The sequence below is a fragment of the Silurus meridionalis genome, chromosome 15, assembly GCF_014805685.1.
Source record: "Silurus meridionalis isolate SWU-2019-XX chromosome 15, ASM1480568v1, whole genome shotgun sequence".
Classification (NCBI taxonomy): Eukaryota; Metazoa; Chordata; class Actinopteri; order Siluriformes; family Siluridae; genus Silurus; species Silurus meridionalis.
The window spans coordinates 22,486,268-22,503,220 of record NC_060898.1 but is presented as its reverse complement, the minus strand read 5'-3'; the positions used below and the strand labels follow the sequence as shown (position 1 = coordinate 22,503,220).

The 16,953-nt window shown below is 41.6% G+C and overlaps 1 protein-coding gene across 1 annotated transcript; it reads right to left on the bottom strand.

The window, feature by feature from the left end:
- Positions 1 to 5,287: 5,287 nt before the first annotated feature.
- fgfr4 (fibroblast growth factor receptor 4) lies at positions 5,288 to 15,065 on the bottom strand. The gene is made up of 21 exons (XM_046868035.1): positions 14,314 to 15,065; positions 13,026 to 13,206; positions 11,338 to 11,519; positions 11,110 to 11,248; positions 10,985 to 11,023; positions 10,583 to 10,846; positions 10,390 to 10,488; positions 10,135 to 10,301; positions 9,911 to 10,034; positions 9,087 to 9,277; positions 8,815 to 8,953; positions 8,531 to 8,724; positions 8,290 to 8,435; positions 8,084 to 8,205; positions 7,874 to 7,984; positions 7,580 to 7,770; positions 6,840 to 6,962; positions 6,521 to 6,591; positions 6,181 to 6,318; positions 5,998 to 6,103; positions 5,288 to 5,902 (listed from the first exon to the last, which is right to left on the bottom strand). The coding sequence occupies exons 2-21, from the start codon at positions 13,114 to 13,116 to the stop codon at positions 5,726 to 5,728; spliced, it is 2,814 nt and encodes a 937-aa protein (XP_046723991.1). The 5' UTR covers positions 13,117 to 13,206; positions 14,314 to 15,065; the 3' UTR covers positions 5,288 to 5,725.
- Positions 15,066 to 16,953: the final 1,888 nt, after the last annotated feature.

Below are 16,953 nucleotides of genomic sequence, written 5' to 3'. Positions count from 1 at the left end.
CTAAATGGTGACTCGCTGCGTTTCACCAGTTACGTTTTTTATCCAAATAAATAAAAAGGAATGACTGATTTCACAAAATGCGGTTGAGTAAAAAGTCAAATGTTTGATTTTGAAATGTAGTGAAGTTACAGTAAAAATGTCCCAAAATGGAAACACTTCAGTAAAGTACAGATACGTGAAAAACCTACTTAACTACATTAACAAAGATTTAATAGAAGGTAGAAAAGCCTGAAATGAAATAATTTATAGACAGCTTTCTAATGTATGCAGATATATATTTGCCTTCCAGTTCCGCACCTGGCCGAAATAGTCGAGGAAGTTGTATATTTTCAGCTGTTTTGACAGGAACTACTGCCTGGCCAACATTTGTTGTTTGTTTTGTCTTTACACCTTCAGTAAATGGTGTTTAAGGGGTGAAGTGTGCCTCCATCCCTCCCCCTTTTTAAGGTCAGATGTTTTTCTAATTATCTCCTGCTACTAACATCTGATCCACTTAACCCCAATACTGTTCATGATCTTGATTTTTTTTCCCTCTAAAAAAAACCCCTTCAGTCACAATCTTTCACAGTCACGGTCCATTGTTAGAAGATTCGGTCTAGAGCCCGGCTCCTCAACAGTCAGCTGGATGGGAAGCAACCGTGTTGCAAAGGTTTGGCTTGGATCTTGTCACCGTTCCCCATGCACGCACGAGCGCTTCATTTGTTCAGGGCTGCAAGCGAGATCATATCGTGATGTTCGGACTCGCAAGCTTTCATTTACCCCCTCATTGCCGTCTCGCTGAAGAAAAAAGAAACATTAGAGTTGGATGTGGAGGAGATGGAGGCGCCAGACCACGTCATGCTGTGGGAACACTGATAACCGGGGCGGCTGGGAAATCGTAGCAGGCCGTGAAAAGCCCTAGATCCTGGACACGTACCCTTCCTCCTCCAGTCTGTGCATGAAATCCAAGCCAAATCAATTATGCTCCCAAATTACAGAGCAATAAATAACCTCCTGAAGAACTGTTGAGTTAAAAGGGCCTACTGATGATAAAGATACACATGCTACTACAATCCCTAGCAACATACACATCATCCTCATCATCATCTCCTCTACTGCCCCCATCACCTCAGTCTCTTATTTTCCCCTTGCAGTGTAGATTATCCCTCTTCCCAGTTCTCTGGTTTCATCATGTTCTGTTGTCCATGACCTTGGGCTTAGCCTTCTGATATGTGATCCAGTTTGTAGCAGGCACCCTGCTTCGACTATGGCAGACCTGGACTGGGAAATATTTATCTCCTGGCTCTCAAATCATCGTGGACCGGGAGTGAGACGCGGACATTCCATAACCCTCTGCTTTTTCGTTTACAGATAGTGTATCCCACCGGAGTTACAAATCTGCAGCTATCACAAGTTTCCAACATATCTTGTTTTTTCCCCCCCACAGAAAATAATGAGGTAGAGTTTTTTCCCCCCTATAGCATGACATTCTGGATTATTGGGAATATTTCATTCTGAGCCGGTTCAGATTGAAAGCATGTGTTCTACGGTTATTTTCAGCTGCAGAACTGCAGAAGCTCGACGTAAAACATATCAGGGTTCTCGGCTTCGCACACCTGTGGGGTTGTTTACCTTTTGCACTTCCTGGGTCCACACACTCCAGGCATTATCTGCGAAGGAACTGTCTATTGAAAAGTGCTCAAATGCTTCCTGTGATCAGCAGATAGCGAGAAAAAGAAAACACACACAGATAAGGCATTGTGCTCTTGTCCGGTATGAGGCTCGTCCAGTCGCTACGAGGTTGAACATTAACAGCGACGTTCGCGTGAGCTGACATTTTTTAGTACAGGCAGGTAATGAAGTTTGAGTGTGTGTGCATTTAGAAAGGTCTGTGCAAGATATTGAATTTTTTAACGTTTTCAAGCCTGATACTGGTGTACATTTCTGTTTAGACATGATATTGCTCAGGGTGATGGTGTAACCTGAACCCTACTTTGCAATACATAGGAAATGAACACTACATTTCCGGACATAATTTCCCAATGTTCTCAGAGTCAGGAGCAATGTCCTCTTTTGACTTACCACTGGCAAAATCCTATGTAATCTGAGCTACAGAGCATGTTATCAGCTGTGTACACAAGATCTGCACGTTAAATTTCTTCCCGCTTCCAGGGCTTTGCACTGAAACAGGATCATGATTGATAATACAATGCTGTAATCTTAATTGGAACGGAAATAAGGGGGAAATTAAACGAGCAGCTGATGTAATGTAATAAAATGTAATGTGATGTGATGTGATGTAACCGACTCTGGCGAGTCGAGTCCAGATAAACACTTTGGGTCCTTCAGATAACCTCGCTGCTGATACGGTACCCACTTGAACAGGATATGAATAACACAAACAGACGAACGTGGAGAATATTAGGAACGGCTGCAAGCTCCGATTTGGCTCTTTAAAAAAAGAAAAAAATACTTGACGGCTTGATGTCGGAGTTTCGGTGAACTCTGCAAGTTATTACTAAGCCCAAGTGAAAACAATTTACAGCAAGTGAACCGTAGACGACTAAAATGATTTCCTGTAACCACAGACTTCCTTACAGGATTGATTTTAGTCAGGTGTGCTGTAAAAAAAAAAAGGCACTGCCTTGTCATTTTCCCTACCAACTCCACACTCTGTTAACTTTATGCTAATGACCATATGAGCACATCTTTTTGAGGGAAAACTGAATAGTCATCTTTTTTTCTTTCCTCAGAGAAGTTGACTAAATAAGAACAGTTTGGTGGTCATGCCTTATTCACAACAAGAACACCAAGAACAACAAGAAGTAGACAAAAAATGCTAGCAGCTAATCAATTCTCAGTGCTTGCAAAAAGCTTATTTTGTACAGGCGGCGCCTTATACTTATCAGGGTTTCTACAGGTTTCAAATTTAAGCTGTATTAAGACCATTAACAATTACATTTAAGACCTAGAACACATCAAAAACACAAGCAACTGGTCTTACTGACCAACTGACCACTAACTTCATTTATTTTTGTTCAAGCCAAGTATCGCTAAACTTGCACTTCCCCATAGCTGAAAAATAAAATCCAGAAAGCCGATTGGCTGTTGCATGTTGATCTCATTTCTAATCGTCATATACAGCGAATTATATTTTGACCAGCAAAACTACAACACCACGGAAACTAAGAAACAAATAGAAAAGTGCTGCATTAGCATTTCAGTGAGGTAGTGTTACATGGACATTGTAAAATGAAGACCTGTTTAAAATGATTTAAGACCTAGAACTTGGACATTTTAAGGCCCAAAAATGTTTATTTTTACATTTTAGTCTTTTTACGACTCTGCAGAAAACCTGCTTACATTAGTATTAGCCAAATTAGACCAATTAGTTTTGAAACCTGCGAAATTATTTATTCTCCAATCTTGTTTAAATGTTGCATGAACATCCATTTTTCCCTAGTGAACGTTGGCTGACCAATGACAGCCCACTCTGGCTCATAAAAAGACTTACTCTATGTTCTTATTGGTCTTCTTTCAGTCTGAGCATGGAATTTCTGTACATGTTCTCCATGTGTCTGTTTGGGATTCCTCCAAAGTTCTTAAGTTTCTTCAACCAGGTTCTTTTATGCTCACTTAGTTAGTCTACAAGTTCTGCTTTATTCTTTTAATAGATTGCTTATTAAGAGTTTTTAAGCCCTAGTGAAATTAACAAGAGGATTTGTCACATGACAGAAAATTCAGGGACTTTTTTTTGGACAGGCATATGATTTAGACAGCTGTATTTAACTAAGCTAGCTTTCTAAGATAGCCATGTCTGGTTTGAAATGTAAATAACAGATATGAAATCACTCTACATGAAGTGGTCGGGGATAAGTGTGTATTTTAGCGATAACACCCGAGGTGAGGTCTGTGCATGGACATCACGTGTGTAAGTATTAGAAATACCGAAAAAATCTAAAAATCAAACAGAGAGTTATTATTGTGTGATGTAGAATTTTCGATTGACACCAAGTAGCATGTTGTAGCACATAATCGGATGCTTGCAAGTAGTTTAAATTATCCTTTATTTAATATAAAACAAACACAATAAACAAATAAATTAGATATTTCTAAAATAATTCTCTCAATTGAAAAATGCATAAGAACATTGTTGATTGCTATAAAATTTTTATATGGAGTACATAAAATGGAATGTCATGCGGTTCATTGTTTTTCTTCTCTGCTTTCTTCATCATAAACAATTTGGGGTTATAAGGCCTCAACGTAAACGATGTGAAATTTCTTTGTTCAAGCTGCACTGTTAGGTAAATCTGAGCCTTGGTCATTGGTCATATATATATGTGTGTGTGTGTGTGTGTGTCTGTGTCTCCAATGTCATTATCATATATGTTGGTATATATATATATATATATATATATATATATATATATATATATATACCAACATATATGATAATGACATTTCACCCCTCCATATAAAAGTGAGAGGGCTGGCTGGTTGACTCACAGAAGAGCCGAATATTCCCCGAAGGATTAGGAGGAGCATCGCTAGCTTTGCATTAAAAGCAATGAGAAAATTAACTTGAGAAAGCTGCCTTATTAGCTTGCGGGTGAGGCCTCACATTCCCTGAAGAACACAGCAGAGTTTGCATCGAAAGGCCACCATTAGCATTTGTATATTTAAAAGATAGTGGAGTAGAAAGATGGGCATCTGGATCCATTACCATAATAAGGGGCCACCTCATTTGCACGCAGGCTCAGACAGCTCCCCAATCACCCTGTCCTATGGTTCCACCCATTACAGCTGCATGGGCTTATTGTCCAACTTGGCCTTAGCTTGGACCCTGCAAACAAATTCTGCTAGGTAGAAGGTTACAGCCAAACAATAGAGGATTCTCCCATTTTAAATCAATGGACCTCAAGGGTGGTTTTTACATTCAACCCGGTTCTTTTCTCTCTGTGCTGTATAGCTACGGTGGGACAAGGCCTGGCTTTTGTTACGGGAGCGAGTTGTTCTTCGAGCTGTGCTTGCAAACATGCCTACACATAAACCCGACTGAATACAGCTTTGTAACGAGCTGTAAAGATATTGTGACGTCAAAAAACATCCCAAAGTGATGTCGGATTTCTTCACCCAACACCTCAACTTCATATGCTTTCTAATAATTTATATAAAAAAAGGTACTTGTCTTATTCAATGATATGTACATAAAATATTTAAAATTTCACAGGAAATCAAAATTCAGGCACGTTGCTGCCACTGCAGCGATTTCACCAATGCGAGATCCTGAGATTTAAGACAAATCTTTAAATAGAAAAAAAAGTAGAATAATCTTTATATAGAGAGAAATTTATATGTAACAATGCTAAATCAACTTTTATATCAAAATAAATGTTCTCTTTTTTTAAACAAAAAAAAAATTATGGTTGAAACTCCTATGCTGCTCAGATACTTTTACATAATAGTTACAATAATAGTTTTTACATAATAAGCAGCATTCATTCATTACAAAAGAAACTGAGTTTAGCTTCTTTACCAGGCAGTCCTGTATTAGAAACCTGATTATTTGAGGCAGCCGTTTTTGTCACCAGGTTTTCTAGTGCCAAGCATTATGATAATGTTCTTTTTTAGCGCAGAGCAATCAAAGGCCAAAGTCCACTCCTCGTGTGACTGCTTTGTACCGCAAGTGTTTTAAAGGTGATCTCTGATATCCATAAACTGGAGTCCTCTGCCGGATGAGCCCTTATCGTAGCGGTGTCTTCATGTCTAGCCGAGAGCGAACATCGTGATAACCGAGCAGGCACGGATCGGTGGACAAGGCATCGTGGGTAAACACTGAATCATTGTCTGAAGAACAAGAGCTGGAAGTGTCCTCACAAGATGGGGAGTACTGTTCAAAAGGCGTCGACAGGTCGAGGTACTGCAAATGTGAACAAGAATAATTGAGTGACTCCCCGAAAATATATATTTTTTAAGGAATTGAATACTGTTAAGAAAAATGGTAAAGAGATTTACCTCATCTGAAATAGACAGCAGCACTCTGTCCAGCTCTTCTACCAGCTGCTTGAAGGTTGGCCTTTGTGTTGGAACCGCATGCCAGCATTCTCTCATCTTCATGTAGCTGGAAGACAGTAAACATTAGAATAATTAGCTCAATTTTTATATTATATGCTTGTCAAAGGAAATTGTGGAACTTACAGTTCATGTGTGCAGTTGGAGGGTTTGTCCATGCGATGGCCTTCTTTCAGCAGCTTGAAAAGCTCTTCGACTGGGATTCCGGGGTAAGGAGAGCCTCCTAACGTGAAAATCTCCCACATCAGGACTCCAAATGACCAACTGTGGAGGCAAAAAGTGGCAGGACAAGATTTAAGGCATGCGTCCTCTGTTTTGGTGACTGCAGACAAATCAAGCTAAAAATGTGGTGTCTTTCTGAAGGCTCCATAGAATTCAGGATTGTTTGATGACGTGGATATTCCCCGCACTGGGGATTCCGGGTCAGCTGATTACTTAGTTTTATGGTTGTTAAGATTAGACTTACACATCGCTTTGGTGTGTGTAGACTCTGTCAAACAAGGCTTCTGGTGCCATCCATTTCACTGGCAGACGTCCCTAAAATCAAACCCAAGAAGACAGTAAGCATGGCAGCCGCATACAGGACAGCTGAAACAATCCACAAAAAACATGACTTCAGTCTTTCCATAATCCTCCCCCAACTATTCAATTATCTCCCATTAAACTGCCTGCCAATCAGCAGAGACACAAAGAACATCTGTCTTTAAAAGCATCTAAACTGCAGAAGACTTGTCAAATTACTAACAAGAATCAGAATTTGCACTGGATTCGTTTTAGCTGCTTACGTTTGTGGTCTTCTTGTAGTAATCGATCTGATGCACACCTCTCGCCAAACCGAAATCGGCAATTTTCATGACATTATCCTCTGTAACGAGAACGTTCCTTGCTGCTAGATCTCGGTGAATGCACTGTAGAGGAACAGAAAGGACACAGTTCAGTGAGCAGTCTGAAAGAAAAACTACACAGAAACTAAACAAAATGTTTAATGTATATGTGAAAATGGAAGAATGTCTAAATCGACATGCAGACAGACGTGACACTTTCAGTAGATGCTCCAAAAACAAGCCTGGCTTGAAATAGATGTGGGCTTCGGAGAAAAACACCACCGGATTGTTTGCTCAACTTGAACGCATATTATTACGCGTATTTTGGTTTTCATTTTAAATAGAAGCGGCATTTGGGGATCAAAAATAAAAAGTGGGGGACGAAAAAGCCCCTGGTTTGCGGCCCTTAATGGAAGGGTTTCAGACAGCTGCATTCTTAGCAGGCCACAAAGACCTAGTAATATGATCTTGTGCACAGGCGGATCTGTGCGCCTGCATGCTAACAGATTTATGGCAGTGCTAAAAAGGACAAAGCCCACAGAGACCGGACAGACGCAGTGGTAAACACAGCACACCACCACTCCAGTGAGGAATGCCTGGCATCGTGTGTCAGACAAAGGGACGTGTTGATAAGACATAGGGAGAAAGGGTTAAGGGTTACGGGGCAGTTTTATTTGGGTATTGAATGACAAACAACTCACCCTTTTAGAAGCCAGGTACTCCATGCCTCGTGCCACCTGGTAGGCGCAAGAGAGCAGGTCCTTAAATGTGAGCTGCTCTTCGGGAACCTTGGTCACGTCAAAGGTGTAGTCCATTCCCGGAGGACGGCGTGCACGTAAGTACTCGCGCAAGCTTCCTTTAGAAGCATACTCAACCACAACATAGAGTGGACCTACGGAACCAGAATGCAAAAAGTTAATGAGGGAGTCAATGACGCATGTTGCACCTTTTCACACTTGTCTTCAAGCAGACATGAGGTCTGCGGGTAAACTGACCTTCCTGAGTGCAAACACCAAGAAGATTTATGATGTTCTTGTGCTTGTCCATGCCCTTCATGAGCTCCATTTCAGAGATAAGGTCAGCCAAGTCTTTGTCAGTCGCATCATCTGGAAAACAAGCCACCCATGTTTAGGTCAGCTCGTGTATATATACATATCGTATACATGTATGTCACATATGTGATAAGCTATTTCAGGAATATGTACCTTTCAGCATTTTGACTGCCACAGTGGTTACTTGATCTGGATTATCCTTGTTTATCCCATAAGCCTCTGCTCTCACCACCTGACCAAAGCAGCCCTCGCCAAGAGGTTTCCCTAAAGTCAAACTTAGTAATAATACACCATTGTCAGTACACCATCAAAGTTCAATGGCAAAATGATCAAAACGGATAGTGTCACTTGGCACATACTTGTCTCTTGGGAACTCCCAGTCCGGATCGTAGGGAAGCTCAAACTCCATGACTCCAGCTAACATCGGAGAGCAGCTGGAGGAAAGACGTGCCACTCTCATTAGGGAAGCGCTGGACTTCCCAGAGGAGTTGGACTCGACCGAGTACTGTGATTCCAAGATACGCAGAATTAGTGTAAATATATTCAAAATAAATATGCAATACATCACACAGAATGATTTAACACAAGTTACTATGTCACCTGTCTGCGAAGGGGAAATTTTGAAAGTTTCTGCACAGGGAGGGCATCAAAGTGTTCCCTGCTGGGGTGCGTCTGCATTCGGCACAAGACCACAATCACGATGGCCATCACCAATGCGAGGAAGCCAGAAGTGTAAATAATGATGTCTGTATACTTGGTTTCCATAAGGTCCATCTCTTTGGCCACTTCTTCCTCTGTTAATAAACACATTTGTGGTGTTAAATTCGATTAGAATGTGACTTATGAAGATAAAGAAGTTGGATAAAACATGGTAATGAACCTACCAGATAGGACAGTGAGCCATGCAGACTGGTGCGAGAAGCCGATAGAGTTACCAGCTAAACACGTGTACTCTCCAGCATCCTCCATTGTGATGTTCGTCAAATACAGGACCTCCACCTCGGACATGTTCAGGCTGCCTGTCTGTAAAGAAAAATCAAACCGTGTGAACACAGACGTTATATCATCCTCACGTGTTAATTTGAAACCACTAGACAAATGTGGCCAGCCAGAAGAGTTTTAAAGAGAAGAGTTTTAAAAGCCAGCGGTTTTGTACCTTGAGAACTTTGACGTAGGGTATACCATCAGGCCCATACCGGCTGCCGTTCAACTCAACATGCTTTAGCCATTGAATGTGTGGCTGCGCATCACTGTAGACCTTGCACTGGAACTGGGCATCCCCTCCAACCACTACTGTCATGTTGGTTGGTAAACCAGCTTGTAAAATGGGTCTGTGAGGAGAGCGTTCTGGAAGGGGAAAGATTAGGACATTGGTCAAAAGGTGCAAAACAACTATTCGGAAATTTTCCAAACCTCCCATCCTTGTTTTATAGGGTTAAACATTCTAACAGCAAATTCTATTCAGATAAGATCCAAAACAAGGAAAGAGAAAGTACTGCCTCCAAAAGCTTGAGGCATGCACTAATTGGTTCCATTAGGGAATGCCACAGCCAAGCCTATGTACTGGGATGCTTTGTACTGGGATGCTTTGAAGTCATCGATCCTCACTCCCTGCTTGCCCCTTTCTCTTGACAGAGACAGCTGTTGACCCGGCACCAAACCGCCACAGGTCAGGTAGAAACCTTGTCTTATTGCCTTGACAACTGTTTATCCAAGAACATATAATCTAAAGCTAAACCTCCTATTGTGCCAATAGTTGTTTCCCGTTTCCAGTGTGGCCCTCAACGAACCCTGTAGCTTACGCACTTTCCCTGTGGCTATATCCGAGTTGTGATTGGTGCCTGTCTTGCTGTGAGACGCCAGCACTGTGGCTCCCCAGTTTAATTCTTATTACCCCTGACAGGCACAGAGAGAAAGCCAGCTTTAGCCACTCTGCATGGAGCCAGACCACTGTCTACTTTATGCACAGAGTCGTCTTACCCAACACATCGAGGAGGTAGCTATGAGTGATGGAGCCGTATTTGTTCTCCACCACACAAGTGTAGTTCCCACGGTCTGAGGGCACCACACTCTCCATGACTAAGCTCCAGTGCTGATGCCGCAACTGTAAGCAAGAATGACACAATTAGGAACATTGTTGTTTTGGGCCGATTTCTCTGTGTGCAAATAGCTGCATTGTTCATGGACGGTCATAAATAGTTCACCTTGATTCCTCCAATCCTATGCTCTCCTCTGAATTCTCTGCCGTTCTTCATCCAGCGGATGGTGGGCAGTGGGCTTCCTGTAGCTGGACAGCGAAATTTAACCGTGTTTCCAGCTGGGACAGCGTAAAGCTTTTTCTCCATCCTCTGAACATGGGTCCAGTATGGGCCTAAAGAAGAAGCAGTTTCATGAAACCCACAGTTTTCTTTACAAATATGTGTCATTTTTAATAAAAAAACAAAAATTCCAACACGTACCTCTGGAGAAGTAGACTTGCTCATTTTCTGTCTCTGTAACCGAGTCTTCTTGACCATCATCCTCATCATCATCATCATCATCCCCTGATCCAATAGCATCTGCACGGTTGAGTGTAAATGTAATTAAACCATACTGTTAATGGCAAACATTTAAAATGCAGAATGTTAGTGTTATATGTCTAAAGTAACATACCTGCCACAGTGATGGTGAAGTTCCGCAGAGCCTCTTTGGAGCCACGGATCATGCAAACATAGACTCCCGAGTCCTCGTACGTCGCGTCTGTGATTTCCATGACTCCTGCTCTTATCTGAATTCGAGCGCTATGTTGGATTCGCGCATCACCTTTGAACCAGTGGATTGCTCCAGGACGGTTTGTGTCACAGCGCAGTTTGAGCACATCACCTGGTTCTAGCAGGAGGTGTTCTGAAGTTTCCTCACTCAGCTCCTCTGACATTTCTGAAGAACAGAGGATAGAGATGATAATTGCTCCCATGGTTGATTCTTTAACTAATGTATAGATCTGGATCTTTTTATTCATCAAGACCCAAAGCAAAGTAACTACCAAAAACTGAAAAGTTCTAGGGTTTCTCATACCTGTTGGGTTCTCAGACAACTGATCCACAGGAATGATTTCTAGAAATAAAAAGAAGCAAGGCTTAATATCTGACCTGAATGTAGTATTTACATTAGTTTTGAGTGAACGAATGAAAGGGCCTTACCTGTTAAGACTTCCAGCCATGCAGAATTACTTGTCCATCCAGCAGAGTTTTTCCCTGTGCACACATACTCTCCTGCATCATCTGGGGTGACATTTACTAAAGGAAAAACGTTGACTTTGGAAATGTTGTCTTGAAGAGGCTGCAGGGGAAACAAATCTTCAATTACACTCACTCTCTCATGTGGGGAAAAAAATAAATACAGAGGTGCTCTTTGAATCACTTCCTTACAGTGAGGGGTTTAAGAAGCGGTGATCCGTCAGGCCCCAGGCGATCCCTGTCCTTCTTAAACCACTGGAGACGTGTCATGGCTGGCCGATGGACTTTACATACCAACTTCGCCTGGCCTCCAACTAATACGGTGGTGTTCTCTGGGAAGCCTGGCTGAAGGGCTGGCCGGGATTCTCTGGAATCTGGGAGAATATAAAATATGAAGCTTTTTAAAATAAGAACATGATGTTTCTACACTGCAAAGGCGGTGTGATTTATTAAAAACAGAACTGCCTCCTGTACTCACTAAGCAAGCAATTAATGTCTGTCTGCTGACAGGTGCTCCAGCTCTAAACCCCTAAAAGGTCCAGCATGGGGTTGTTTCGGGTGTGTGTGTGGGGGGGTTGTAAAGTGACAGAAGTGAGAACCAACCTACGGTTCTCAGTGGAAGTTTGACTTCACAGCAGTGTTCCTGGCAGCCCAGCAGTGAGTCTGATAAGCATTTGTGCAAAGAATCCCTAAACCAGCAATGTCACCTCCACTGCTGAGGCACAGCATTCTCCCACCGACACACTAATGAACTTCGCTGAATGAAAACGAGGTCTGGCCTGAATCTGACCCCATGAGAGGGTGTAAATTGTCATGGGGGAAATAAAAGGCAGGCAAACACAAAACACACACAGCTTTAAAAAATAGGCTGAATGGCTGATTCTAAAGAACATGATGTTCAGGTCTTTACATCACATGGAGGGACGTGTTCTATTCTGAACATGTTGAGGAAACACCACAATATCAGTAGTATGGAACATCATCTCCTTTAGATGAAATTTACCTCTAGATTAATTGATTGATCATGATAAAGATTTGATCGACATACTTTAGCTGTAATATCGGAGAAATCACAAGATGAGAATTTTGTGAAATTCCCCGGAATATTATTTAATACCTTTCTTTGGACTTTTTTTTTATAAAATAAAATATAGAACTAGACCTTTCCTGGCTGTCCTGACCTTTCCTCTGTTCCTCTATTAAAGTAATATAGTTGTCAAATGGCTATAATTTTCTTTTGAAGGTGCTGTTAGGCTACACCACAGGGTCTGCTGGACACTATGCCCAAGGTAAACCACCCTGACCATGATAATCATACCAACTCCTCAACACTCTCTTTCCAGTACCTCTGCCTGAAATGATGATGATGAACTCTGTAAGCCACCGCTGCTGCCACTTAAATCACCTAGATTATCCGAGACCACAAGCACTTGATAGATATCATAACAGAACTTGAATAGAACAGAGTACCTTTGCATCAGCTATGCAACCAGGAGAACCCTGTATTTGTAAAAAGGCTCCCCCAGACCTCCCCACAATCCCCTATCACTGGCACCAGGCCAGACAGATTTACACTTCCGAGCCTGAGGGATTTGGCAGGATCAAGTAGCCCTGTTTACAGCTCAAAAAAAATCCGGGATTTCTTTCCTCTCCAAATGATTTCATCCGACTTCACTTCCTCTGGACTTAAGCTCCTTGAGATCACACTTCACTTCGGTGCTCCTTAAAAAAGCTTTCCATAAATCAAATCAAACCAAAATCTAAATTGTTTCCAGAAACCAAAAACTCTTCCCAACAAAAACTACAATGCCTTACAAACATCCTGGACATAAAACACTCCATAAATCATCATACTCTGTTCCACCATGTCCTCCATTTACCTTTCAAGCGGACTTCTTTCGTCATGATGCTCCTCGATAAGGCAAATTCAGCCAGGTACATGGTAATGAAGAATCTACAGATGCTCCCCATTTTGACGAGGAAACGTATGTCTGGTGACCGACTCAAACGCTGACTCCAGGCATTGGCAACCTCGGGGTATCTCTCTGTAGTTGAAGAAAACTGAAACACAAGCAGGACCGAGATTAAGTGTGTGAGACGTGAAGTGAAGTGTGTGAGACTGCAAGGCATTAAGACAGGAACAGCACTCTTTCACCTCTAAAGCCCATTTGTATATGAATGGCCAGCAGGTCCAGTCACACTAGACACATTGTCTACCTGATCACTGCTGGACATTGTGCACCGCTTTCCATAAACATGAATAATTAGAAGCACAAGTGCAGAGCAGTTACAGGCTGTTGTTTGTAAAAAGAAACGTGCATAATGGGCCATTTGTACACTAAATAGGGTTCTGGAAATGCCAATAGCCCATATCAGGTAAGCAGAGCTGGCTGTTGGATTGCTGATTTTATAAAGCTCAAACAATGGATGATTGATACTTTACACAAGTAAAATGCCCATTATTTATTTATAGGTTTCCAAATAATCAAGAGGAATGCTATTGATTAGTTCTGGGTTTCAAACACGTGATCTCTGCATGAAACCTTCAATCATGCAGAATGTCGTAAGCTTAAATGTTGTCCTCTGTAATTATGCTTTTTTTTTTTAATGACTCCTGGAAGGAAAGTCTGGCAACAGTGCAATCTGGCAACAGTGTCCGAAAGCAGCCTTGGACAAGTGGCCATGCTCTTTCCCTGTACCCGGCTGGGATTTTCACACCAGTGTGAGAGTGAGCTTTAAGATAAATATACCCATTTACACGTGTGAAACCAGTTGGGAGTCTGAATGGAGCTTTGCTTTGGACGGGGCACACGCACACACCCCGAGTGATAACTGAGTTAGCAGGTCAAGGAGATGATCTAAAAGAAATAAACCACCACTGGAACGGTGACATCTCCAACTGAGCTCCTTTTGGGACAAACCCCTGACCCCTGTTTTTGTTTACTATTTTTTTTCCCTCTTGCATCTGATGGAGTATTCCACAATTTGTGACACCATGTTTTGTTTATGCACAATATAAAGAGCCTACCAATGAAAACAGAGATCCAGCAACCATACTTGAACAGTGATCAAACATCTGAAATAGATGTGCTCTCTCTGAGATCACTCTGAGATCTCTCTGAGATCTCTCTGAGATCACTCATTCTGTATATAAGATATTTCACTTACCCTTTTTCCCTGGTGCTCTTTAAACGGTCCTTAGAAAAATAAAGAAGTGTTCTCTAAAGTCGGGGTCTAGATCCTTATCCTCACGACTGTTTTTACGACTTCAGAAGTTTGTATCATCAAGATCTTTGTGCGTAAAAATCCGCTCATAATACAAACTCTGAACGTTTCCTCCTTTCAGAAATCCATTACTAAGATCTCCAAGCTCTGCGTGAAAAGCGACCCAGAGAGAATGCCCAAAGTCCAGCTGTCCTTGCTTCTTCTGCTTGGAGATATCTTATATATTTATTTTTTCTCCTCCAAATCCTACAAGAAAACGCACGGACTTGACTTCACGCTTCACTACGAGTTCCCTCCTGGAGTAAATAAAGAAAAGGAACGCACACACACACCCGCACGATCCGTGTGTTCTCTTCAAGTCTTACAATGGGACTCCGGGTTTCCTTCTCTCTGTTGCGCACCGCGGACGCGCGCGCGCTCGCTCACGGATTCTCTTTCTTTCTGTCCGTCTTTTTTTTTGCGCACTGGCGCAAATTAAACAATACAATAAAAAAAAAAAAATGTCCCCGGGTGTTAAATTGCTGATGGACGGTGCACCCGTGTGTCTCTGTCCCTGAGGTCGGTGGAGAGAACTTGACACGAGAAGAAGCAGGAAAGCACTGGAGCGCGAGCGGCGTTTCTCTAACAGCCAGGGGGCCAGCAGTGTTCTGAGTGCAAAGATCTCTACAATGGACTAAAAAACGAGGGAGGAGAGGGTGGAGGAGGTCGGAAGAAGAGGAGGAGGACGAGGAGGAGGAGGGGGAGACTTAAAAAAAACCCCACACAATTGCCCTTCCACCCTACCCCTATCCACCCCTGGTCGTATTTGAGATTAGATCCGTAATAAGCAGGATATGTCTCCAAAACTGCTATGGATAAAAAGTTATGGTTTGATTGTCATGCCCATTTAAAAAAACGCAAAATTGGACAATTCGGTGCATGCGCATTAGGTCTGTTTGACTTTATTTATTATATATATATATATATATATATTTTTTTTTTTTATATAAAATTTATATTTCTATTTAAATGTTTATCATCTACAGTAGTTTCATCTACAGACTGTCCAACATTTAAATAGAAATAGAATAATATATATATATATATTGTATATGTGTATGGATATGGATATGACAGCGATATTGACAGTTCAGAGGGATGTGATTGTCACTGAGGAGTTTATTATAAATGCACCATATAGACGTCACAATAAACGCAATGCGCCTGAATAAACAGTTTACTCAGCATTATGGCTCGTGATTGGGCTTTGTGGCGTGCTAAATGAGCAGGGGGGCATACAATAAGGGGTAGGTGAAGTTGCCTTTGAAGCGCACGCGCGCTCGCGCCCGTCTACTGTATTCACTCAATGGGCCCCCCTTTTAATTACATCATTGCAGTATAGCGCGCGCGGCCCAATAATCCTTTTAAGGTGGGGAGGCGTTCACATTGGCCCCTAATTGATTTATTAGCGGAGTTTGAAACGTCCCCCCAGTCTTTCTTGACACTTTGTTAGCTGCGTGAATGCCAGTTGGTTTAGGTTCAACCACACAGGCTGAATACACATGTTCAGAAAGGGAATATTTCTCTACTATATTCCATCCTGGAGTTTAAAAACATATTCAGGACAGTTTTTGGCTGGTTCCTTAATGTTCCTCTGCAGTTTTGTAAAGTAATGTGATTTTTATGATCATTTTCTGCTAGGGAACAACATGCACTAGTCAAAATGCATGCACAGATTCAATACCATCTTGGGCTGCTTTCTCAAGGTTCCTCAGCAGAACCCTTTTGTTAAATAATGTGATTTTTATTTTAGTGGTTTGCTAAGGAACTACATGCACAAGTTAATCACTGCTCTATTCACACTTCACCTGCATGTCTCTTTTTGTCAGTCAGAGGAATCCAGAGAACCTGAAAGAAACCCAAACAAACACAACATAAGAAACTTTCAAGGTCATGATTGAACCTACTATCATGAATTGGGATCAATGTTTTTCTGTAAGGGGCAACACTATCTGTTATGAAATATGTTATCATATTTATTACTAGAGTTGGACCGGACGTTTAAACTGAAGGGCATTGAACCCAAGAACAGAGAGGTGTATAAATAACACTGCATTTTTCCAGGAATAAAAAAACACTTGCACAAAGCCAATAAAAAAAAAAACACTAATTCAAAGCCAGTACTTTAGCCAGTACATATAAATATAAATACACACACACACACACACACACACACACACACACACACACACACACACACACACATATATATATATATATTTATGTATGTATTTATTTATTTGATAAAAATAACTGTTGTGCATGTAGGGAGTCAATCTATCTATCTATCTATCTATCTATCTATCTATCTATCTATCTATCTATCTATCTATCTATCCATCCATCCATCCATCCATCCATCCATCCATCCATCCATCCATCCATCCATCCATCCATCCATCCATCCATCCATCCATCCATCCATCCATCCATCTGTGTGGGTTTTTGCCATGATCTAATGTTTGCACCTGCTTCTCATGCCAAATGGTGGATAGGAAAATTAATTGCTACGAGATGTGAATGTGTGTGTGTGTGTGTGTGTGT